The sequence below is a fragment of the Euprymna scolopes genome, chromosome 15 (assembly GCF_053919585.1).
Source record: "Euprymna scolopes isolate OS-2025 chromosome 15, ASM5391958v1, whole genome shotgun sequence".
In the NCBI taxonomy this organism is placed as follows: Eukaryota; Metazoa; Mollusca; class Cephalopoda; order Sepiida; family Sepiolidae; genus Euprymna; species Euprymna scolopes.
Window position 1 is genome coordinate 79595676 of NC_136496.1, and position 27919 is coordinate 79623594.

General features: G+C 33.6%; 1 protein-coding gene across 9 annotated transcripts in view; it reads left to right on the forward strand.

The window, feature by feature from the left end:
* The window catches only part of LOC145293934 (KICSTOR subunit 2-like), a 229609-nt gene extending 201851 nt beyond the window's left edge, over positions 1-27758 (forward strand). For all 9 annotated transcript variants that reach the window (XM_080140772.1, XM_080140766.1, XM_080140770.1 and 6 more), the window contains 5 exons: positions 7713-7811; positions 9737-9834; positions 14021-14186; positions 21057-21161; positions 24240-27758. In XM_080140772.1, coding sequence (XP_079996898.1) covers positions 7713-7811; positions 9737-9834; positions 14021-14186; positions 21057-21161; positions 24240-24407 — 636 coding nt within the window. In that variant the 3' untranslated portion in view covers positions 24408-27758. The remainder of the gene's footprint in view (positions 1-7712; positions 7812-9736; positions 9835-14020; positions 14187-21056; positions 21162-24239) is intronic.
* Positions 27759-27919: the final 161 nt, after the last annotated feature.

The window sequence follows — 27919 nt, forward strand, 5'->3', positions numbered from 1 at the left end:
TGCTGTTCTCACTTTCAGTGTGATTTTCACAACGTTTCGGTTAATGTAACCTCTGATCTCCTTCAGGTGTATCTTGTCAAACTCGGGGAATGTTTCTGCTGAACTTGCGAATTTAGACAAAATTTCGAACAGAACCATTATTTACTTCATGGAGGTAGCACATTCTCGTTCCATCAGTCATTACTGGATAGAGGTCCTAAGTAATTCGCAATTATATTTTTCAGCTGCCAACACTGAGGATTGAACCTTCAACCTTCAGGAGAATATCACTTTTACAATTGATTTTTACAAGTACTCTAACCACTGCACTATGGGTGCTTGCAGATCAAATTCTTGAGTTCGACAGAAACGTTCCCGAGTTTGATAAGATACACCTGAAAAAGGTTGTAGATTACATTGGCCGAAGCATTGTGAAGATCACACCCAAGATGAGAACAGTAGTCCGATGAATCCAAGTAATACAAATAACCAGTCCTCATCTCAAAAATATGTATTTTAATTATATTTTATACAGACTTGTTATTATGTAAAAAAAAAAAAAAAATTCAAATTTTCAAGAAAACAAAATTTGTGTTTTAAGATTTTTTCACTTTGGGGAAGAGGGATCGTCTTTTAAGATTAACGTTCAGTTTTCAATGGTCGAGATACAATTCTGATTTAAAATTACGGATTTCGTAATTACTACATTGTTTAAGCTGACATAATTAGTAAAATTAGGAAAATTTTAGAATAGTTTCATTATAGAATGATATTTTCACTCTGTAATGAAAGCATTTGAAATTTTTGTATTATTTTGATTCTCTGGACTACTGTTCTCATCTTGAGTGTTGTTTACACAATGCCTCGGCTGATGTAACCTCCGATCAGGTGTAACTTACCGAATTCAGAAAGCTTTGTAACAAAGTCTGGCATTAGCATGAAATTTTGAATGGAATCCTTGATTTAATCCGCAAGATTTGCATGCCCTCATTCCTGTGGATTAAATAAAGGGTTCTGTTTGAAATTCTGCACAAATTCCCACGATCAACCAAAAGATTCCTGAGTTTGACAAGATACAGAAAGAAGGTTGGAGATTACATTGACTGAAACATTGTGCGAATACTACTGAAAATGAGAACTGTTGTCTGAATAACGTGGATTATCAATACGCATCCAAAAAATTCAGAAACATAAAATTAGAATTGTATCTACAGTTTTTATTGTAAATCAGTTGAGTGACTGAAATTGGATTCTACCTTCATTTTTTTTTTATATTGTGATTATATAAACTTAATAATAATCGAGAATATTTGACATGTTTTAAATCACTTTTTTAGTGATACAATTTCTTAATTATAATTAGGGCTATGACAACAGAATATTCTTTTCAATGTTTTGACTCTTGAGTGTGTATCCATTGATATATGCTTTTATGTAGAGTGATGTGGTTCTTGGTTGATTAACTGTGTCGAATATATACTGGAGAGTCAAAACAATGATAAGAATATTCTGCTGTCATAGCCTTAATTATAATAAGGTAAATTGTTGGTTGATTTTGAAATTAGTACGCAATTTTCATTTTTTTAATTTTCTAAGTTAAAAACTAAAACTTAATATTCATTTACAGGTATTAGAATAATAAAAACATTGAAATATCATTTTAGCAACCAAAAAATAATATGCACAATTTACTTCTTTTTTTTAAATTTTCATAAAATTGCATCATTTTTTAAAAATTTTTCATAAAATTGCATAATTTAAAAAAATTTTTTCATAAAATTGCATAATTTAAAAAAAATTTTTTCATAAAATTGCATAATTTTAAAAAAAATTTTCATAAAATTGCATAATTTTTAAAAAAATTTTCATAAAATTGCATAATTTAAAAAGAAATTTTTCATAAAATTGCATAACTTTTAAAATTTTCATGAAATTGCATAATTAAAAAAAAATTTTTTCATAAAATTGCATCATTTTTAAAAAAAATTTTCATAAAATTGCATCATTTTTAAAAAAAATTTTCATAAAATTGCATCATTTTTAAAAAAAATTTTCATAAAATTGCATAATTTTAAAAAAAATTTTCATAAAATTGCATAATTTAAAAAAAAATTGTTCATAAAATTGCATAATTTTTATGAAATGATATGGCACATCAAGTATCCATATAATTTTAATTAAATTTTCAAGTTTCATATTTTCAATATGTTTGTGTCTTCCAAACAAAAAATAATTATTTAAAAGAAATATTGGTGCTTGTACACTATTGGAACGAAATTTCGGAAATCGTAAAACTGAATTTCACATGAAAACAATGGTATCTATGTATTCCTCGTATTTTTAAGATGATTATATCCAAAAATTACGAAAATCGATAAAGTAGAAAATTATTAAAGAAAATAAAAATAGAATTTGATGAAAACGATCTTAAGGCACAGAGTTCAAAAGGGAGGTAATTTTCGGTTTGGAGTTAAACAAGATGGCCGCAATTTTTCACCTGCTAACATGATTAAAGTTGTTTTGTTTAATAATTCAGTAATATTCAGGTAATTCCGACTGTATAATTTGGAAGCTACCATTGTAACTAATTAGAATTGACAAAAAAAAAAAGAAATAATAAGTTGAAACCATTGTTTTTTATCTGAAAACTCCATTTATCGACTACAAAATCACGTTCCAGTTCTGTAGAAGTGCCGAAATATTTATTCATAAATATTGGAAGGGGTTCATATACTAGTAATAATGGGGTTTTATGTGGACCCCAATATTTTCAGTTATTTAAAAAAATACCCTCCTGCTCTCCTAAAATTAAGTTTTAATCGATTACTTTGTCAAAATTATTGTATTTTCAATTTTCTTAATTTGATCATGTCTTTTAATCAGCACATCAAGTCCGGTCAGAATTTAATGAAGATGGAAAGAGCATTCCAAAAGTAATGTCTCCTATTTTTTATTCCACCTGAATGGATCAGAAGGGATTGCAAATTGCATTGTTATGCTTATTGAACTTATGCATTCTATGAGTTGAAAGTTTCATCTCTCTATTAAAGATATTGACGGTGTGAAACTCTAAGAAAGCAACCCGTGTCATAGACGTGCATCAGAAGCAGAGATGCATCATTGAATTCTTGGCAAAAGTGCATTGAGAATGGTAGTGACTATATTGAAAAATAAATTTTGAAGCATGAAAGGTTGCTCATTTTAATGATACCACTCCCGTTTTCCTAGCTCTTCAACTTTTTGAGTTAAAAAAAAAAAAAAAAAAAAATAAGGATGCTTTACTTTTGTGATGACCCTCGTATGACAAAGCAGTGCTGTGGATGCCCATGTAGAGTCACCGTTCATCGCTGGCAAAAGTACATTGTGAATGGCAGTGACTATGTAGAAAAATAAATTCTGGAACACAAAAGGTTGCTTGTTTTTATGGTACAACTCCTGTGTTCGTAGTTCTTCAACTTTTTGACTTAAAAAAAAAAAAGAAGATGCTTTACTTTTGGTATGACCATCGTAGATGGCTCAGGAAACCCACCCATTTAAGTTTGGCATGTGAATAGATGCAATGGTGTTCAAAATAATTAGTTGCTAATTTGAATAGTTTTATATTTATTATATTCATTGTCTAAAAAAAATGAACTATGAGAGTTACAAAAAGTGGGTATTCGTTTAGTTACCTCATTTTAAAAATGACCAGCCTCCAACCCCTTGTGTCGAGATATCAGATACTTTTTATAATATCATGTTTTCCCCTTAAGGGACATACTCTCTCTCTGTTCAGTATATATGTCAGTTAATTAAATTAAACCCCCCCCCCCCCACCGGTTAAGTATATATTTTTGGCTTCAATACAAATATTTGAAATTTTTATTAACGTTTATAATTTTTTGAATGGTATCATATTACTTAGTGACAGGATGATTCCAATACAATTACCGATTCCAATTCTTTTAAAATTTCTATTCATAGAGTTGCTTTCCTTATTTTTTGTGCTGGGTGGGAGTCAGACTACTGAAAAAAAAAAAAAATCCATGTAATATGAGCATATATTTTTGCAAACATAAAAATACTCTTGTAGGAGTAATTTATAAATTTTAGTTTTATTGGTATGTAGTTTAAAATCAATAAATAGTTATCATTTTTATCGTTAGTACCAGCAATAATAAATTGTGTTTTAAATAAACAAATGAAAGTAATGAAACAATTCTTTTTTTGGTGTCGGAAAATATGCACAAATTTTTCCAACACTCCAAAAAGTTTTTTTTTTTTTTTTAAATTCCTGATTCAGATTCAGATAAATTTCCCCAACATTAACATTATACAATACTAATATTATACAATAATAACATTATATAATATCAGTATTGTATAACACTAATACGATATAATACTATTATTGTATACCACTGATATTATACGATACTAATCTATATATCTATAAAAGTGAAAATGTGTGTGTGTGTGTCTGTCTACACTTCACTACCAATAACGCTATCTATTTTCGGTCTACAGACTTGAGATTTGATATAAGGAGTATTGAGATTTGGGAAAATCTTTTTAATCGTTTTTCAGCCAGAAATTTAGCTATTAAGGGGTAAATGTTCAACGATTTGTCCTTTGTGAACTCTGCCAAACTCCTCCCCCAATTTTGTGTCTAAACACTTGAAATTTTAGATATTAGGTTACTTGGACATGGATCTAACTTTATAATTTGATTTGAGCCTAAAACAATAATTGTTAAGAGGTCAAAATTGGGGTCAAACTTAAAATAAAATTGACCTCTGCGGTCTCTACCAAATTACTCAGCCAATTTTTGGTCTAAACATTTGAAATTTTACATAGAGTATATTCAGACATAAACTTTTTAATCGTTTTTTTTTTTTTTGCTGAGAATTGGCTGCCAAGAGGTCAAAGTTCAAAAGATTTTACCTTTATGGTCTCTAGCAAACTATTAAGCCAACTTTGGGTTTAAACATTTGAAATTTTACATAAAGAGTATTCAGACAGACAGCAAGCTTTTTAATCAGTTTTTAAGGGGAAATTTTGCTGACAAAAGGTCAGTTTACAGAGTTGACCTTTGCAGACTCTACCAAAGTCCTCCGCTAATTTTGGTTCTAAACACTTGAAATTTTAAATGTAGGTTACTTGGACATGGATCAAACTTTTTAATTTGATTTGAACCTCAAAAAATAAATGTTAAGGAGTCAAAATTGGGGTCAAAGTTAAAAAAAATTGACCTCTGCAGTCTCTACCAAATTACTCAGGCAGTTTCTGGTCTAAACATTTGAAATTTTACATAAAGGATATTCAGAGATAGGGCAAGCTTTTTAATCGATTTGGGTTGAAAATTTGAGCTGCCAAGGGGTAGGTGTATCAGAATTTTTGTAGAAATTTTTGACACCCCTAACACAAAATTGCGAATTAAATATAAAAAAAAACTCGTAATTTCTCTTTTAAAAGTAAGTTTTTTATTTTCTTTATGGATTATACTTCCAAAATAAACTATTAAAGTTGTTTAAAAATTAATAGAAATATTATTTTTTTATTTTTTTAAAAGCAGTAATGAAATTAATTGAATTTTACGAGTTCAGTATTTTTCAATTTTTAAATTTTAAAAATCTATCAAAATTTTTCTATTGATTTAATTTTTATGATATTTTCAGGGTCAATGTGAAATTTTATGCTCTTTCCAATAAACCGAATATAATATTTTAGACAAACGTTTTTTTTTTTTTTTTTTTTAAATTTACGCCCCTCCCCCCATTTAGAAATGTCTATTAAAAAGTAAATAATTAATTTACTCACCAAAGTTTTATATATCACAAATTGAAGATAAAAGATCAATAAATAATATATTCAAATTTATATTTTTCTACTTAGGATACACCTGTAGGTATGACACCTAATATAAATAGTTTCTTACATCGCAATGTGCATTGTTTGGAATAAACAAAAAAAAAAAAAAAAAAAAGAGGTGAAAATAGAAAACTGAGGCAAATAGTGAGGGACTAGTTTGATGGTGTATTCTTTCGCCCAATTTTCCTCTCATTAGAAACACCACGTTAGTTATAATTCATTAATTCAATTATTATTTTGATATTGGTAACAATTTTTGTTTAGATTTTCCTTTTGGTCCTTTTGATGTTTAACAGCTGCCCTAAGTTCTTAAAATTTAAGTTGGAAAACACATCAATCATTTATGTTCGAATTCATGTTTTGAAACCTGATGTAAATCATAAATATATGACGTCACACCCAAAACTATAATTATTTTGTTAAGGTAATCTTTTAAGCTCTATTTATAAGAAAGTCCAAATAACTTTGTTGGTAGAACCTCAAATTCAAGATCTTAAAGTTCCGGTTTTGGTTTCCAGTCATAGTACCTTTTATTTATTAGAAATTTATTATTTACTATTTGTGCAATATTTTCAGTTTCTAAAACATCTGGGCCGGAAGCTGCTTGATGTGCCCTATCTAGCTTTGATAGAGTTCAAAACTGGCTTCAAAACCGAGTAGGTGATGCCCTTTTCTCTTTTGCAACCTCTTTCCCACAGGAGAGACATTGCGAGCCTGTCTGTGCTTTATTGTTATTTTCATGGCAAGTGCTCGTCTGATCTTTAATCTATGCCCCCCCCCCCTTGTCAAATGTTCACAAAAAGCACTCGACTAGTTACAGTTACTATCAACAATTTCCCCCACTCTTTAACTGTACCTAAATCTAAACGCAGATGCCATGAACAAAATTTCTTTCCCAGAACTGCCGACCTGTGGAATACTGTTCCACTGGCCTGCTTCCCAGTTGAATACAACATGGTATTTTTTTTTTTTTTTACTTTTCCAAAGGAGCCTCTACTTATCAAGGCCCACAGGCCACTCAAGGATAAGAGTTAATGAGTGTATGATAGTCAATGGGATAATATTGTAATAATCGTTAGTAGTGGAAATTTGGTAAATTGGATTACATAAAGAGATGGCTCATCAACAACTTGTTTACATTGGACTTGAAGACAACCATATTGTAGTCAGCTGGAAAGCAGGGAAATGGAAGAAAGTTCCACAGGCATGCAGTTCTAAGAAAGAAAGTTTATTCATGGAATCTATGTTTAGTCTACAAATCCAATGTAAATAAGTTCTTGATGAACCGTCCGCATAAATAATCAAATTTTGCCCAATTTACTATCTCGAGTGGCCTTCAGGCCTTGATAAGTGGTGACTCAAGTTAAAAAAAAGAAAAAAGGTAGATAAGATTTTTGGTATTTTGAAGTGAGACAAATTCCACAATGTATTGCTTTTAGCAAAATTGTGATTGACGGAAATAATGTGACTGACTGGCGGACAGACACACAAAATCTTTATTTATATAAGATGTTGTCAATATAGGTTAAAAAGATAAACAAACTTAAAGGAAAAAAAATTCAAATTTAATAAAGAGTTCGGTTTGATGTTCTTACAAAATGATTAATTACAATAAAAGCGATTTAAATGACTGAAAAATAAAATGACCAAAAATGTTTGGAACATAACAATCCTGTAATGATAACCCTTGATCATTCTTTGTTGGTTATTCTTGACATGTCCTCATTCTTCCGGATAGATTTATGGACGACTGTCTTAGTGTGTTCCTTTATTTATTTATTTTTTTAAATGTTGAAAGATTTTTTTCTGAATTTTTATCCATAAAATGTTTTGAATATTTGTGACTGAAAAACACAACTAAAAACCATTTATTTTATTCACAGCCTAAACGGTCTGCATTTATTGTGGGTTCTAGCCGACATGGTAACTGGCCTGCTCTTTATACCTGGCTGACAAAGTATAAGAATTTGCTCTTATCTAAAGTGAGTATTGTTCTTATTTGATTTTATCTTAACAAGAATCGGTCCATTCTTAAAGATGTGTCCATTAAATCTGAACTGAAAATCGGCAATGAAAATATGATTTTTAACTTATTAGTGACACCCATGTCTTGATGTTGTCAGGGAAAATTTTCTCACCACCATCAATGTAAAAAAAAATCAAATTAATAAATCAAAGGGAAATAACGTATGTTTTCTTGACTTCTCTATTTCTGACTATCAGAACATTTTTTTAATCATATCTTTTTATTTTTTTTATTTTTTTAAATTTTTTATTTCATTTTCATCCCAAACACGGCACAGTGCCACTTTGATCTATGGGGCTACTAACTGGGACATAATTTGCAAAGATATTATGTAGGGAGTTAAGCAGCAAGATGTCTGTTTACATTACACTTGAACTTCTGCATGTCAGGGAAGCATGAATCCGGAAGGAAATTCCAAAGTCTAGCAATCCTAAAGGAGAGACTATTATAGTAAAAGCCTTTCTGACAACTGGGGATCTCTATTGTGTAGGGGTGAGATTTTGCTGCTTATTGGTTTTGTTGGAGGTATTTACGTTGAGGGGGTACAAGGACTTGTAGTTCATTGGACAATGTACCATTAAAATACTTGTAAAATAGACAGAGGGATGCAACATTTCGTCGATAGGACAGAGGTTGAAGCCTAGCTGACAGTGTACGACCTATTAGGTTGACAACTCTCTTTTGAACCCTGTCTAAGAGTGAGAGACTAGTAGCAGATGCACCATTGGGTTTTCTTCATTATTGTAGCGAATTTCAAGTATTTTGCAATTGTATTTTGCGTGTCGCTCGCAATGAGGGTTGAATGTTCGACCTCCAGAAGAGTGTAACTTCCAACTGAATGTTATCAAGTAATTTATTCACTATGCCACAGGCCCTTCACAAGATACACCTGAAGAAGTTCAGAGGTTACATCGACCAAAACATTGTGTGGATAATACTCAAGATGAGAAGAGTAGTCCGAATAATTCAAATAATATGAACTCATTTTACATTTTTAATGTTTGGTTTTTATTTCGACAAAAGTAGAAAAGAAATTTAGCTGTGAATGAGACAATTCTTTATTTAAAAGTATGAGTTATGGCCCTTGCTCAGTTTAATTTTTTCTTTTTCCCTTGGTGATAACTATTTTTTATAAATATTAATTCTTTTGGCTGGATTGAGTAATTTTTTTTTTTTTTTAAATAAATTGTAGCGAAGTATGTTATTATATAGTCAATTACATGATACAACAATAACAATTAAAAATTAGCAAGTCAAAAACAAAATTTGATTTGTCAGTGAAAGGCCATTTTAAAATCTAACAGACATAATTTTATTGATTTAAATTGTTATATATATATTTTTTGTGAAAAACATTGGGTTTTTGTCCAGAATTTACCGCTTACTAAAAAAAAAACAAAAACAAAATAAAGAAAAATCTGCATGAAGTACGTACACATGACAAAAAAATGAAAATATCATATTCCAAAAATTACATAAATTGATCAAGAAGTTTTATTTTTAAATAAGAAAATCAAATTTTATGCTTTTTTGTCCACCATTTTTTTAAAACAATCTAAAAAAAAAAATTAAAAAAAGACCGATAACTCAGCAATAATTCAAACTTAGAAGATTTATGTCATAATAATGCCTACAAATTCCTACTAATCGTTTAAAATGATTTTCTTTATAAAAATAAAACTTGATCAATTTACGTGATTTTCAGAATATGATATTTTCGTTTTGTCACTGGTATGTACATTATAAAGATTTTTCTTTCAATTTAGTTTTTTAATATAGGGAGAATTCTTAACAAAAAATTACATAATTTCATGAATTTGCTTCTCCTTGTGTAACTTTTAAATTTTTATCCAAATTAAAGAATTTTTTTTTCTTTTTCAGTTCAGTATCTATTTTTATGAGACAATCAGCAGAAATGCGAATTCCGCATCTGAAATGAGATCGCTTTGTTGTAAATTACCTGAGGATTACTTTGTCAGGTAAACAAAACATTTTCTTTTCGTTTAATACAGAATGTATTGTCGGACATTTAAAATGGTTTGTATTAAATTCATGTTGACGAAGAAATGTTCGTGTTTTGGGAAGAATCGCATATGTATGAAAAGAAAATGAATGTGAAAAATAAAAATTGTAAACCCAAACTTCTACAATTTTAAAATAAATACTTTTATTATTATTTTTTTTATATATTCCTTTTAACATTGTATAATATATAATTATAAATAATTATTTTAATATCTACAGACACTAGTGTTTCATCTTCCCAGGATTATCTGTGCAGGAAGTTATGATTGCCGCTTGTCATGGGATTCAAAGCCATCTCTGTCTCTATTAGCAAGGAACAAATCACAGGGCCACCATCAACCACAACAATATTCAAATGAAATTGAACATTTATAAAGGCATAAACGTTATACAAGAACGATCTATAGTGATCAAGTCACTAAGCTGTCATGATTTCACACGCAAGCCAAATGACCGACATTTACATTTCAACAGACAGTGCTCAACTGTTAAGAAACTTATTTCTTAAAAGGGTGGAAATATATCTGATTTTTCATTTTAAATTGTATCACTTTCGGTTTTCAATTTCTATTTTAAAAATTCATATGTATATGGTGCTTCATAAGATGATAATGTTTATCTATTGAAACACGTGCCACTAAACGAAACACATCACTCAGACTTTACTTATATCTTGTTGGACATTTTCTATCTCCCCTAGGATTAACCCCAACAAAATGAAAATCAAATTTTATGAGTAACCGGAGAGGGACTGTCTTGTCTGACATTTTAAAAACAAAGTCAAGAAACAAGGGGAGATAACCAAACAATAATTCAAATTTGTGCGATATATATATTGTAATGTCTGCGAATTCCCATTAATCGCTAAAAAGTTATTTTCTTTATAAAAATAAAACAACTTGATGAATTTACATGGTTTTTGGAATATATTTTCATTTCATCACGGATACATATATCATACAGATTTTTCTTTATTTTCGATTTTTAACATATATAACAAAGCCACTGACGTATATATAACGGCAATGGCATCTCACGTATGCAAATGACCAAGCTGTGGCTGAAGGTGACATCACAGTGAAAGAAGATAGGAAAAAAAGCATCTGGTAGCGATGGCGACTTGGAAGCACATGCCAGCAATAGATAGACATATAAGCAAGTGGCGGACAACAGGAACTTTTAAACAAGATGCAGGACTCATTTTTCCTCCAAACTTTTATCACAATTGTTGGATGACTGTGTGTTAAACAGCAAACATAGCAGCTGGTTGTAGCTGCAGACTTGCAAACTGTTACAAGGTGCCTTCAATAAGTTTCCAGACTTTTTTTTGTATAGGCATTAAAAATTGTCATAGACCCTTGAAAATTCAATATGTTATTGCTATACATTTTATGAAATGACTGACCAATTTTTATGATCTCGGGTTCAAATGAACAGCTACAGCAGGAATTGGAATACACCCTACTAAAGCCTAATTGTCACAGCTGATGAACTTCAAAAATGCAATATGGAGGTGAGGACACGTTAGAAGAACAATATACAATAAAATTTTGTTTTAAACTTTTAAATATGCCACAGAAACATATGGAATGCTTCAGACTGCTTTTCAACCATCTTACATGAATTGAGCATCAGTTTTTGAGTGGCATGAGAGATTCAAGAAAGGCAGGGAGTCTAAGAGGGATGATGAGGTGTGGGAGGAGTAAGGAAATCACCAGAGTCGATTGGCCAAATAAAGATATGGATAAGGACCGTGTGTGTCTACAGAGACAATAAGTGCACAGTTTGATGTCAGTGTGGGAACTGTACACACAATTATTTGCAAGGAACTAATGATGTGGAAGATTTGCGCAAAGTTTGTCCCAAGGGTGCAGTCCACAACTCCACCCTTGTCACATATACCATACACATGACCAAGATGGGCATCAAGACAGTTCCTCACCCTCCCTATAGCCCAGATGTTGCTCCCTGTAACTTTTGGTTATTCCCTACGCTCAAAGAAAACCTTAGAGGCTGTCGTTATGAGACAATTGAGGAACTGAAAGAGGCTGTGATGAGGGTCATTAACACATTCACACAAGAGGACTTCCAATGGAGCCTTCCAGAAGTTGTTGGCACGGTATAAGTGCATTGTAGCCAGAGGAGATTACTTCAAAGGGAACTAGAGTTTTATGTTGTGCTAGCAATAAAAGTGCTCATACGAAAAAAGTCTGGAAACTTATTGAAGGCATCTCCTAATTGACCCGAAACGAAAAGCAGGTATATGACCATATTGTTACTGGCTGGGAAAATAACACGTCATTGGTTTGGTGATGAAATAGCCATTAATACCTTTCCTCGCAACGGAAAAAAAAAACCCACCAAAAACCTGTTGAATTTTTTTCCTTTGTTTCTTTGCAAGACTTTTGTACACAACATCGGGTCCGAATTTAAAATATAACAACCGTGTTACATGTAGGGTGAATTCTGGACAAGCACCTTTTTTTTTTTTTTTTTTTTTTAAATCAATTAATTAATTTTATTTTTATTTATCCTAAGCAAGGCATATCGCCAATGAAGCAAAAGGATTACTGTATAACCTGAATAGTGTCACCATCCAAATATAATTTTTCCACAACTGAGTTCTCATCCATCTCCATTGTCTTACATATTTTCTTGCACACAAACTAGTTCTTTAATAATCACAAGAAACCTTCTCAACCACTAATAGCTATGGCTAAAGATACAATACCTGAAAGTACTTTGTTCAAAATCCTTGTCTTAACGTTCACAAGGAACAGAAGTTGGAACAGATACATTGAGAGCATTGCCATGGCTGCTGTGAAGAAGATGCTAGAAAGTTACTTACGCCTGGGAGTATCCTGTACCTCTATATGTATGGAGTATTGTTATCGCATCTGGTGCATCTGCTACTAGTCTCTCATTCCTGGACAGGGTTCAAAAGAGAGTCGCCAACCTGATAGGTCCTAAACTGTCATCTAAGCTTCAACCTCTGTTCCATCGACGAAATGTTGCATCCCTCTGCCTGTTCTACAAGTATGTTAATCGTAGATGCTCCGATGAAATACAAGCCCTCGTACACCCTAGATGTAATTTTCCCCGACAAACTCGACAAGCAGCAGTAGAGATCCCTAGATGTAAGAAAGCCTTCTACTCTAATAGTTTCTTCCCCAGAACTGCTAGACTTTGGAATTCCCTTCCAGGTTTCTGCTTCCCCAACTGTACTGACATGTAGAAATTCAAGTGTAATGTGAACAAACATTTTGCTGCTCAACTTCCTACATAGTATCCCTGCAACTTTGTCTTTGATAGTAGCCCCCTATATCAAAGTGGCATTGTGCCTTGTTTATGGTGAAAATGTAATACCCCCCCCCCCATATAATTTCACTGCACTTCTTGCATACTCAGTGTTTAAAAATACCACAAAAAAATTAAGTTGCTTCCAACCCTTTTTCGATACACTGAGCAGTGAAATTTCCCTTTCTTTTTTAGGGTTTTCTGATACTACAACCACTGATTGTCACTTTAGTTTTGGTAACATTCACTCTCAGACCTTTACGTATCATAGCATTCCTCCAACTCGTAAAACATGTAAACGTTGCACTAAATTATCAGCTTCAAAGTATTTTTTTTTATATCATTTTTGTTTATTTGAACTTCCGTTCACATCATGGGTGTTATTCTCACAATATTTTCTAACCTCGTCGAATTCTGGAATCTATACAAAATTTCAAACAGAATACTTTATTTAATCCACAGAGGTAACTTGTTCTTATCCCATCAGCCATGACCAGGTAGTAATTTGTACTTGTATTAATATTGCCCATACTGAGGATTGAACCTTCAACCTCTAGAAGACTTGCTTAGAACATTATTACTTAGCATAGGTTAATGGTTTAATTAATATAGAATTTTACTGACGAAGTTATTTGATTTTAGTATAGGGTCTTTTTTTAATGTACTTATGGACAAACAGAAAAACAGTGACATCACATATACACATGCGAATTATAACCACCAGATGTGAGTTCTCAGAATCATTCTGAAAGCAACTCACTTGAGGTTTTCAGTCTTTGCTAACAGAGTGCTCAATTCCGCTAAATTATTTTCTCCTCTGATCAATTTTCTTTTTCTTTTCAGAATCAACACCTTTGAGAAGAAAGCGGACATATTTGTGTTTATGATTGTGGCCGATACAAATGGCCTGAAACACTGCTACACTAGTCATGGCTATTTTCACCCGAAACGTAGCATGCCAAAGCCACAGGGAATCAATTCTTATCCATCCATTTTTAAATATCCGCCAGTAAGTTGATTTTTGTTTTTTAATGGTTATGTGGTGTTAATCTTCGTCAGAATGTGGAGGAAGCGTATCAAATGTCACCTCTACATAGTTATTAGATTGCTTGTGTCTGTGGGTTTATAATATTGTTTAAGATATATTCGTTCATGCATGGAGTATTGTTGCTATATTTGGGCTGGTGCATTTACCACTAGCCTCCCAATCCTAGAAAGAATCAAAAAAGTTACTCGCACTGTCAACCAAACTTCAACCTCTGTCCCATCAACAAAATATTACATCTCTGTGCCTATTTTACAAATATTTTAATCGAAGGTGTTCCAACGCACTCTAGACCCTTGTACCCCTTCGACAGAAATACCCTTGACTAATCTGACAAGCAGCAAAATCTCACCTCTACATTGTAGAGATCCCTAGATGTCGGATAGCCTTCTGATCAAATAGTTTCTTCCCTCAAACTGTTAGACTTTGGAATTCCCTCTCGGGTCCCTGCTTCCCCGACTGTACTGATATGCAGGAGTTTAAGTGTAATGTGAACCGACATCTTGCTGCCCAACTCCCTACATAGTATCCCTACAAATTTTGTCCCAAATAGTAGCCCCTTACATCTGAATGGCACTGCACCTTGTTTAGGGTGAAAAGCAATTGAAAAAAAAAACAAACTTTTGTTAAGAACATCAAAGGCAGCAATCTCTGAAGATGTGAAGACACATGTACATTGTTTAAGAAGAATAGAAATTAGATTTTATGTTCACTTTCAGTAAACTTGTTAAGATTTGCTTCCCTTATTTTCTCCTTTAGTCCTCACATTCCATCATGAGCAATGTTTCTGACAAAGGGAGAAGAATTTCCATTTTTTGGGTCGGAATCTATTCATTTAACACTTATTAGCTTTTTTTTTTTTGACCCTGAAGTATTTTTCCTTTTTTTTTTCCTTACATCAAATGGCTTCATGCCTTTTCTGGAGCAATTTCTATTTTTAAAAAATTGCAGACAAAAGCAATCACAAACATCTAACAGATAAACGTTAGATGTAACAGTCAAGCATGTAAGTTTCATCTACTTGCCTTTACAAATGGAAGAGATTTGAATGATTGGCGTGCATTTATTTAATATGAGAGTTGATACACCTCTTTGGTCAGATCGCCATCTCAAAAGTCACTATTCATATCTAAAAGTAGTAAACGAAAAAGAGCCAAGGGAGATAACTCAAATCTATTAGTTGAAATGAGTTATTGCCCTTGGATTATTTCTTAAGAGGTACACCTTTGTTCTTAACATTTACCTACGATGATGTATAATAGTTAATAATAAGAAAAAAAAGTGATGAAAGAAGCCACTGTCAAAAATTTTCCCCACTCTCTATCTGTGCCTAAATCAAAACGTAGATTCCATGAACACAGCTTCTTTCTTAGAACAGCACGCCAGTGGAACTCTGTTCCGTCTGCCTGTTTCCCACCTGACTACAACTTGGATGTCTTCAAATCCAACGTAAACAAATTCCTGATGAACCGCCTCCTTAAGTAGACACTTTATGAAATCTCAACACTAACATACAACGTACTGTACATGCAATAACCCTTATCCCTGAGTGGCTTCTGGGCGTTGATAAGTGGTGACCTCCTTGTAAAAAAAAAAAAAAAAATAAGCAACAAATAAATGTCACCAAAGACAAAAGAAAAAAAAAAGTTACTTTTCTACGTGACTGGATAATTTCTATTTTGTGTTTTAAATTATTTTTTTTTTTAGTTTTATCAAAAAGTAAAGTGAAATATGTTATGTTAAAACGAAAAAAAGAATGGCTGAAAAAAGATGCCATATGAAGCCTTGATAATCGCTCGAAAATTAAACAAAAATCATCATCAGGACGGGCTCCTTTCCCGGACCAATGTGACTCTTCCTATCCAGAGTTTCCTGTCTTCCATCAGCTGCCTCAGATCTTCAGGTTCACAATTGGTGTTGTGTGCTATTGCTGGATGTACGTGGAGCTAGGTCGCCCTTTGTTTGCGCATCTGTGTCGTGAAGTCCATAGCAATGCATCACTCACCAAGTCATGCTTGCTTCTCAGACAGTGACCAGCAAATCATAGACGTCTCTTCCTGATGGTATTAGATATGGCAGGTAGGTTACCATAAAGTTGCTGCTTCGTGGGATGATTTTGCCAAGATATATTTAATACTGTTCGTAGCATACGGGTGTATGTGCTGTCTAGTTTTCTTTCCAATCTTTTGGTGAGTGTCCAGGCTGTAGCACCATAAACAAGGACAGACTCTACCACTGTCCTGAAAAACTGTCTTTTTAGTTTGTCAGTTAGCCTTGAAGTTTTTTTTTTTTTTTACATAGGCGCACCTCTTATCAAGGCCGAGAGGCCACTCAAGGATAAGGGTTAAAGAGTGTACAGTAGTCAAAAGGACAAAATAGTAATCGATAGTAATGGAAATTTGGTAAATTTGTTAACTTAAGTGGAATGGCTCATCAGAAACTTGTTTACTTTGGACTTGAAGACAACAATATTGTAGTCAGCTGGAAAGCAGGAAAACGGAAGACAATTCCATAGGCGTGCAGTTCTCAGAAAGAAGCTTTGTTCATGGAATCTACGTTTAGGTTTAGGCACAGATAAAGAATGGGGGGAATTATTGATAGTGTTTTCAGCTAGACGAGTGTTTCTTGTGAAAGTTTGATGAGGGGGGGGGGCCATATATTGAAGCTCAGTCGAACACTTTCCATGAAAATAACGATAAAGCAGAGACAAACTTGCAACATCTCTTCTATGAGATAGAGGTTGCAGCGAAGAGAAAAGGACATCTCCTACGAGGCTACGAAGTCTATTTTGAACTCTATCAAGGCAGGATAAGTCCTTTCTAGCAGCTCCTGCCCAGATGTGGAAACAGTATTCCATCCTTGGACTTACCTGGCTCTTATATAGATAGAGAATTGCATCAGCAGTGAGATATCTACTGGATCGATAGAAAGATCCCACCATTTTTCCAGCGGTCTTGGCAACAGATTTGATGTACATGTTTCATTTTAAGATCAGGAGTAATGGTCAAGCCTAGAAGCTTGTCAAAACTTGAGGCCTCCTGAAGACGAGAGCCATTCATTTCAATTGATGCCAGATGTGGATCAGAATGTTGATGGTGTAAAGAGAGAAGCTTGGTTTTAGATGCATTAAAAGTAACCAGCCACTCCTTTTCCCATTGTACCACATGCTCAAGATTAGAGGAAAGAGAATCGGAGAGAACTTGGTCGTTTACTGCCTTAGATGTGCTACCATAAATGGTAGTGTCATCAGCATAAATGTCTACAAATGATGTAAGGATGTGATTTGGAAGATCATTAATGTAGATCAGGAAAAGAGTTGAGTCCAGGATGGACCCCTGAGGGACTCCAGCATTAATACTGTGAGCTTCTGATGTTTGCCCACCAACTATTATTCTTATGAACCTATCAAAGAGAAATGATTTAATAATTGAGAAGACATTTCCAGCTATACCATAGCTAGAGATCTTGTGAAGTAAACCTTTATGCCATACCCTATCAAAGGCCTTTGATATGTCAAGAGCAATTGCCCTAGAAAGGTTGCCTCTGTTGAGAGATTTGCTAATCCTATGAGATATAACTGTAAGCACATCTGCTGTAGATCTAGCAGAACGGAAACCATATTGTGTGTCACTAAGAAGGTTATTTTTGTTGAGATGGTTGATTACTTCTCTATTTAACACAGATTACAGCAACTTACTCATGACGCACAGGAGACTTATTGGCCTGTACTGTGAGGGAGATGAGCAATCATCTGAATTCTTAAATACAGGGCATACTGATGAGATTTTCCAGGGTGATGGGAAGCAATTCTCCTTAAGACAACGTTTAAACAGTTTTGTTATTATGGGTGCTAGTTCTGGTTGAAGTTTTTGGAATACCGTCAGAGCTGGTTGCTTTACTGGAATCAGGGTTTTTGATTAGCTTGGCAACATCACGTACAGATATTTGTATATCACATAGCGTGTTTTCTGATACAGGAGGAAATATTGGGGGTTGGCGCCCTTGGTCGCAAAGTGTAGAATTAGCTGCAAAGTTCTTGGCAAAGAGTTTGGCTTTGTCTAATGCTGACGAGATTACCTCAGGTCCATTGATGATAGTTAGAATAGAGCACACGCTTCTGTTCAGGATTCTGTTTGCTATTTGCCAAAACTGGTGGGAACTAAACCGCTGCTGCTTAGCTACTTTGGACTTGACAGACCGAGTATACAATTCTCTTGCATTCTTTATTACTTTCTTACAATTGTTGCTGGCAGTCCTGAAAACGGCTTTAGTTTCCATACATCTATTATGTTGGAAGCAGTGGAAAAAGTGATTTCTGTGCGCAATGGCAGCAGCCCATTCTGGAGAGAACCATGACTGGCTGTTAGGTTTTTGCTGGAACTTTTTCAAGGATATGAAACGGTCTATACCTACAATTAACCATTACATCAGGTCTGATACTATAGAGGACACATCCTTTTTAAACATGGAATGCAGAGGTAGATCCGATATAAATGTATGGAAGCTATCCCTGTCAGCCATAGTATATTGATATACTGTATGATGGAGCGGTACATCTGAGGACTTATTACATTTCATTTTTATCTCAATTGATACAACTGAGTGGTCGGAAGATCCAAGAGGAGACAGAACGGAAACTGAACATAGTTCAGAGCAAGTTGTAAGAAAAAGGTCTAGGAGACTCGCATACTGGTCGTCATTGTTGGGCACACAGATGTGTTTGTGAACAATTTGAGTGAGGTCATAAGCAATGGAGAAATCATGACAGAACCTCCCCTCATCATCGGTCTTGTTTGAGTGGGTCAACCACTCCACATTGTGAACATTAAAGTCTCCACATACGTGTACTGAATGTAGCCCATCCAATGCGGCCCATGCTTTTGAGATGCGAATTTCGATATCTCTCTCTGTGGAAACTATGTTGCTTCCCAGTTATGTAAACTCTGCGATTTCTTTCAGTGTTGTTCCAACCAGAACCCTAATCTCTCCTTCCACATTAAAAGTCATAAACTTTGTCTTATCCGCATTAATGTGAAAACCAATGTCATTTGCGGACTTTTCTAACTTGCGTAACAAAAATACTGGTAATAAAAATATACAGTTCAGTTGAACATTAAATTTTTGCCCGGTTTGTGACAGTTATCTGCGATCTTTTTGCTTAATTTTCGATTTTTGAACGATTATCGATGTTTCACATTGCAACTTCTGTCAGCCGTTTTTTTTTTTTTGTTCCAACATAACATATTTGGCCATAATATTTTTGTCTTTTCATAAATAATTTAACATAACTGAACCTTCACAATGATTACTAACTGTTCAAAGTGTTGACAGTTGATAAAAAAATAGAAGTGTTGCATTCTTTCCCTCCCAGATGCCAAACGTTTTACAGTTTGCAATCTGTTTGATAGACGTGCCCATAATATAATTTATTGTTGCATGCTGTTCAGTCACGACCGCATTGTCCAATTTGTCCTCATTTTGGTAATTTTTCTGCCATTGGAAACACTTGGAATTAATGTCTTGAACCAGAATGAAGATATTATCAATTTAAAGAAAGAACTTTGATTAACCGGGGATCGGGCCTTCTTTCCTGCCAGTAGTGGGGAAGAAGAGCATTCCAAAGTTATGGATGTTTTGTTTTAATCTCATTGATATGCAGATATTCTCTGTACGTGTTGTTTTTCTCCAATACTTCCATGCAACTAACTCCGTCTTCCCTTCTCTCCTTCTCAGCTGACGTCACATCCACTTTCATGGGAGGATTGAGATGACATTTGAATGCACTCACTGATCCAATGATCTTTGTATGTGTCGACATCAGACCATGAATTAAAATCATGGGATGAATACTAGCAAACGTACCCACTTATTATTTAACATGAGTTTATTTTTTTGCGTCCAATAGGTGTCACACTCGTTAGACTGTTATATTTCAGGAGTGGAAAGAATGTGTGTGTTTATTTGAAAGGAAGAGAGTTATTTGTGACTAAGGCAGTATTTTTTTCTTACATTTGATTACATCTAAACAACTTATGAAAAAAAAAATCTTAAAAACAAATAACCCATATTTGGATTCATCTGAGTACTGTTCTTATCTTGGGTGTCATTTTCATAATGTTTCGGTTGATGTAACCTCTGACCTTCTTCAGTTGTATCTTGTTGAACTTGCAAGGACTTGTAGTGCAGTGGATAAAGTACTTCATATTCAGTTGTAAATTACACTCTTCTGTAGGTTGAAGGTTCAATCCTTAGTGAGGACTACAAAATACAGTTGCTAATTACTTAGCATTTCTACCAAGTTATAGCTGACAAAACAAGAGTATGCTATTCTCTTGAAAGTTTAAAGTTCAAATTTCTGTGCAGATTCCCAAGTTCAAAAGAAAAATTTCTGAATTCGACAAGATACACAGAAAAAAGGTCGGAGGTTACATTGACTGAAACGTTGTGAAAATAACACTCAAGATGAGAACAATAGTCCAATTAATCCAAATTATCAATCCTCATCTCAAAAAATCAGAAACAAACAAATCTATATTGATTTTGATTCAAACAAATCCATTTTAGACTTAAGCATATTCATTAAATGTGATTGACAATTGTTTTATTGGTGATCGTTGTTAGTTTGTTTCTATAAACTTTAGAATAATTGATGTGTAATGGGTTTCATTGCTGTAGGTTGTGGTTCAGTTCAAAATTGTCACAAGGACAATCTTGACAGACTAGTCCACATGAGGAAAAACTATTTGAATACAAAATCTAAAGAGGAAGAAATCAATGATTTCATTGTTTGGCAAAATTAAAATTAAAAATGATTTTGTCTTTGTCTTATTTCAGGACCGCAATGTTCAGAAACATTGGCCAAATATTTTAATGATGATTAACGGCAAAAAGAGTTACGATATAAGTACGCAAGAAAAAGTAGTTTGGTTTTATGACAGAGTAAGTATTAATCATTTTTTTGTTAATTATATTAAGACTGGACTTTTTGCCCATTAAAAAAACGAGCAAAAGTTATAGCCCATTAATTTAATGCTTTATATCAAAGTGATGGTTGAATTTGTGCTTATTTTTTCATTAAATACTAATCCCTAATTAATCCCTAACTGCATTGAATGGATACCACAATACTTAATTTGCTGCAATTAATCATAACAAAGGCCCATACAAAATTTCAGTCAGATCGGCTCAGTAGTTTTCAAGAAAAATGTACAATGAACAGACAGACAAAAAAAAATAATAATATTTATACTTATTGAGATAGCAATCACAGTAGATATGATTTTAATATTTTTATTGTATAACAATAATATTTCAAGTTTTAGCGAAAAAAACAAACAAATATTTTTTTATTTAAGAATTTCAAATTCTGTCGGCTTCCAAATCGAAGAAATAAGATAGCCATTTTGAAGGCTAAACCTTCATTTAGTCCAATCGAGTTATTTTCCCTTGACAGTTACTATTTAAATGTGTTTGTCTCATCTAAAAATTCAATGTAAATGCGGGTGTACCTCAGGGATTGATCCTTGGACCTTTATTATTTCTGATATTCATAAATGACTTATCTGATAAAATTGTCTCTGAGATGGGTATATTTGCCGACGACACCGCGCTCTATAGTAGGCACATGGGGAAAACTAATGAGCACATATCTAAGGTAATGGCAGAAACACTAGAGGAAGGAAGACCTTCAGTCTGTAGTAGAATGAGGTCAAAAATGGATGATAACGTTCAACGCTGCCAAGACAAAGCTCGTTTTCTTAAATAATTACATGAAACCTTACCAACCACCAGTAGCTATGGCTAGAGATACTTTACCTGAAAACACTTCATTCAAATTCCTTGGCTTAACATTCACAGGAAACATGATTTGGAATAGATACATCGAGATCATTGGCAAGGCTGCTGCAAAGAAGGTGGGCTCTCTCTACCGTGCTAGAAAGTTACTTAAGCCTGAAAGTATCCTGTACCTCTACAAAGCCACCATTTGTGCATTTATGGAGTACTACTGTCACATTTGGGCTGGTGCATCTGCTACTAGTCTCTCGCTCCTGGACAGGGTCCAAAAGAGAGTCGCCAACCTGATAGGTCCTTAACTGTCATCTAAGCTTCAGCCCCTGTCCCATCGACAAAATGTTGCATCTCTCTGCTTGTTTTACAAGTATTTTAATGGAGAATGCTCTGACGAAATACAAGCCCTTGTACCCCCTCAACGAAAATACCCCCAACAAACTCGACAAGCAGCGAAGTCCCACCCCTACACAGTCGAGATCCCTAGATGAAAGAAAGCCTTCTACTCCAATAGCTTCTTCCCCAGAACTGCAAGACTTTGGAATTCTCTTCTGGTTTCCTGCTTCCCCAACTTTACTGACATGCAGAAGTTCAAGTGTAATGTGAACAGACATCTTGCTGTTAAACTTCCTACATAGTACCCCTGCAACTACTGTCCCTGATAGTAGCCCCCTACATCAAAGTGGCAATGTACCTTGTTTGGGGTGAAAATGTAATTAAAAAAAACAAAAAAAAAAAATAATCATTTCCATTTGTAAACTCTTTTCTGAACCCTGACAAAATTTAAAAAATCTTAAATAAAAAAAAATACTTTTTTGTTTTCATTAAAACAAGTACACAATATACTGAATTTGCATAAATAACATTGAAATTTTATTTACTGTAATTACAAATTTTAATTGTCTTCAGTGTCACTTAATTGTGAATTTCCTTTTTCCACAAAATATTATCTCATACAGAAATTCCACCATTAACTGACACCGAAAGCAAGTAAAGTTTGTAAATATATATATATATAATTATTTCATGTATCGACATAAAATGTTATAATGGTTATTACAAAGATGATTCCTATGAAAAACAATTGTCAGGCTATTCTTGAACTAAAGTGGGCAGTCAACACATCCCAAATCAAAAAAAAATGGATGTTAGAGATTTATCATTGAAATTGATAAAACAAAGACTGTTGGACACAGGTTAAAATCCAAAGGGATTAAGGTTTGGTGAGTGTGAAGCCCAATTGAGCATCATACTTCCTACTGATTAGATGATCACCAAACTGCCCCCCCCCATATTGAATTCATGACTCAAATTTGGTGGATAAGTTAGACCTAAAATGAAATTTATTTGTACCAAAGATGGTTTATTGCAGAAAGGATTGTGAATTTTAATAACAATTCTATGTCTGCACATCATATTTGGAGCCGGGGGACCCCTTTTAATAAGTCCAAGAGACCAGACCACAACTGTTTCAAAACAATCAAAACATATTCCTGTAGTAAAAAAGTGAATAAAAATAGATTACACTACTGAAGTTATGGGCTTGGAAAATTTGTAATTTTGTAGAATAAAACTTCTATTCAAATGAAAAATTTTATCAAATTTTTAAATAATTTTCCTTTGTGTAACTTATATAGAGTTGAAGTCCTATTCAAATCAGTTTTAAGTGATGAGAAGTGGGGTGATCAAGTGATGAAGGGCTGGGAGTTAGGATCAAGTGATGGAGGGCTGGAGTTAGGATCAAATGATGGAGTGCTGGAGTTAGGATCAAGTGATGGAGTGCTGGAGTTAGGATCAAGTGATGGAGTGCTGGAGTTAGGATCAAGTGATGGAGTGCTGGAGTTAGGATCCAGTGATGGAGTGCTGGAGTTAGGATCAAGTGATGGAGTGCTGGAGTTAGGATCAAGTGATGGAGTGCTGGAGTTAGGATCAAGTGATGGAGTGCTGGAGTTAGGATCAAGTGATGGAGTGCTGGAGTTAGGATCAAGTAAGCACTTTTTGATTCTGGTATCTAATTGATTCATTCTCATCACCCCTGGCTATAAATATAATCGTTCAAATCTTTGATCATATCCAGTATAATTATGCCAAAAATATTGAAACCGTCTAATTAGTTAAAAGTAGTTAGCAAACAGGCAGACAGACTATTTTCTTCTTTATATATAGACATTCCAAAGTCTACATTTTTTAATGTTGTTTACTGCAATTTATTTTGCTTCTTCTTTGCAGAATATTCACTGCACGTACTTCATTTCGTTGGTTGAACCTCGAATCTCTTTGGTCGTAATCACTGATGGCAAAAGGTCAGAACGCGATTCACCAATCAGTAATTTCCTGACAGAATTTACAACGCAGCTCCGATGCAATAAACATTTTGCGGCTTTGAAACCAGGTTAACCCAAAAAGATTTTAGCAGCAACAACAAAATTCTTGCTCAACATATGCAGTCTGTACATAACCTTACTGTGATTATGATGGATGTAAACATTTAAATTTTATCAGATAATAACTCTGCTGTGATATATATATATACACACACACACACACACATATATATATATATTAGTGTTGGGATGATTTAATCAGAATCTGTATCTGAATCGGAAAAACTTGTGCCTATTTTCCAATGCCCAAAACGATTCTTTTAATTGATTTTTTTTTTTGCTTGTTTCTTTTTGTTTAAAACTTAATTTTCCATTGTTAGTCCCCATGATAAATATTTATTGATTTTAAATTGCCAGTAAAACTAAAATCTATAAATCACACACCTACAAGTGTATTTTTACGTTTGCAAAAAAAAGTATATTCACATATTATATAAGTTTTTGCGATAATCAGAAAATGAATTAAAAACGAAAAACAAAAAAAAACCAAGACAATTCTATAGCTAAATATTAAGAGATTTAAAAAGAATCGGAATCAGAGAAAAATATTGAAATCAGCCTATCACTAATATATATATATATAGTACTTATACAAAATATAGACCGTGTTCAAATAATAATGTTATTCAGAAACCTGTTCTTAACATGAGGATGTTGTTTTGTAACTATTCTGTACCTGATAATATAATAAACAAAAAATACTATAAAAATTGAACTTAACATAAAATTCCAATATAAAATATAGTGCGGTCTATATTTTACATTAGCACCAAAATAATTATATACTATTTACAAATTATTTATTTATTACCTATACGGGAAAATTGCATGAGTGGCGGTCTCTCTGCTACAGATGAAACAGTGAAGCGGCATGTGTTGCAGCATCTGCAGTGGCACACATCGAACTGTTTTATAACAACCTCATGTCTAATATAGTAGCATAATACAGCATAATCACGTTAACACACTGGTTCTCATGAGATAACTGAAGTTAAGCAATGTTGAACCTGGTCAGTACCTCATTTGTAACCAGGCGCTGTATGTAGGAGGATGTCAACACCTCTCTGCAAGAACTACAAAAACCTAACTTTATCATCTCCCCTGACAGGGATATGCATGCAACTGGAGACTGCTTGTGAATTTGATATTCCCTTGAGACGTCCTCTGGTACAACCCACCTAGGGCGAGTGCTGCTGGCCTTAAGATAGTAACAGGGAGCGTGATCAGTAACCAGAGTCTCTCGGTTTTTAGTGGTGATATTTTAGGTTTTGGAGTCCCTTCTGCAGATGTTTATACATCTGAGTGATGCCCAACCAGCCTTTCTTGCATCCTACGCCAACGTCTTTGTATAGAATGGATCCGTCAACTGTGTTCTCACATCTTTCAACCAGAACACGTCACACAATATTTGTTACATAATCGATTTAAAATTTCTGCATTTTCTGTTGCTCACACAATCTTTCTGAATCCGTCACACAAATTTCTTGACAGACATCAGCAATTGTGTGTTTTCAGGTGGAAAAAAAATTTACTGTCTTTTGAAAGTCCGTTGTGAGCCTTCCTTAAATTTTCTTATTAACTTGCTAGCACATTTGTGCATGGTTGTATGGATAATCTTGAAATCTTTGCCCATTTCTTGGCTGACTGTGAGCACAATCAGAAAAATAACGTTAATTCTTTCTCTTCAGTGGCAGAGTTTATCTGCAATGAGTTGCCGAATGTAGCTCAAGTCGTGTGGGTGTCATTACTGAAAATTAAAAAATTCTTTGAATTTTTTAATTTGAAAACTTTAATACCTTTAAATCTCTTTTGTTAATTCTTTTTATTTTTTTAAATTCTTTTTCTATGCTTTATATTAATATTTTAACTTAAAAAAAAAATCTACCGGACCTGAGCTACTGAACCTAATTTGTTCCTGTGCCTGGCCTCTTGAGCAAAATTATAAAAAAAAATGTAAACGCGTTAGTAAATTTTTGCCTTTCATCTACCACCAGTATTTAGCCTTCGTGTGCTAGTCCGCCCAACAGGTGGAGCCCTCTTTGATGCACAAGTACTTTCTGCAGTGAATGCCTCAGAACCTTGTCTTCACCTGCTTTTGGGGGTTGTTTTTATAAGATACTCCAGGGTGCTGTCTATTGTATCTCAGGTGTTTCTCCATGCACACAGCACAGATGTGGTCAGATGAGGTGCTGCGATTGGGTAGCTATTTTTAGCTCCCTGACAACACGGCCCTGTCGGTGAGGAATTAGAATACGCCGACTTCCCCCCTGCAGAGGGTAAAAGTTCCTCAATGAGGATCCTGGATATGTCCTTAAACTATATCCAGTGGTGAGGCCCCAGCTTGTGGGCTTTGGGGAGTGTGGAGCAACCCTTTAATTACTATTGCTCCCAGGTCCACTCTGACCCAGAGTGGTAGTACCTGTTAGGGTCCCAACTATGGGTTGAATAGAAATCGATGTGAAAACAACAAATATATTCTATTAAAAAAATTTTTCTTCAAAATCTTTGGATTTGGCATTAAATAACCCGAAAAGGGTTGATATGCCGTAAAACAAAAACAACCAACCAACCCTGACAACACAAAAACACGTGGGCAAAAAATACCGGTTTAGCAATAACTTGGTATATAGAATTTTCGGAAATTAATGGTATATCGGTAACTCGGTCTGGTAGGGTTAAGTAAAAACAAAAGGAAAACAAAAAATTAAAATATTAATATTTAAAAAAAATAAATAAATAAAAATGAAAAACCTCAGATTGGTTCCATTTTATTTAACTGTAAATAAAACAGTTTTATTTCTTGAAATGCAAGGTTTCTTTAAGTATTTCTGATTATAATGAGTATAAGATGTCTCTGATAAGCATGAATACATTATATATATAAGATGAGGCTGCAATACCACAGCATCTATTGAGGAGTCATCATTGCTTGCAACATACATCATTTTAAAGTAATCAGATTATGCAATCAATATTACGACAATTTTATCATATTATTTAATTGGAATTCATTATTGAGATGAGAATTTTGTATTATTTATTCATTTATTGCAGTCTATTATCCTTATCTTTTTTTGATTGTTGTTTCATAACGTTTCGACCAACTATTCCTCTAGCCTTCGTCAGGTGCTAACTGCGACAGGATACAACAACTAAAAAAAATGAGGATAATAGTCCGCAATAAATAAATGAATAAATAATTTTATTGTAATGTGTTTTTTTCCCCTATGAGTTCAAACTTATAGATTCATAAAATCGTGTCATATTTTAATGAAAAGACAATGAGGACTAATTTTTCAAATAAAATCTATATTTAAATTGATTATGTAATATAAAAAATATATAATAAAAACCATGTTTTGTATTTTTTTTTTATCTTTAATTTTATATTGTTATTTTTGTTGCAGTTATGAAGTTTTTCGAACGATATCACAGTCTATTGATCTGAGCACTTTCTCACACCCCCTGAGGCTATTCTCTCTCTCTACAAATCGACTATCAGACCTATCATATTTAGGCTGATGA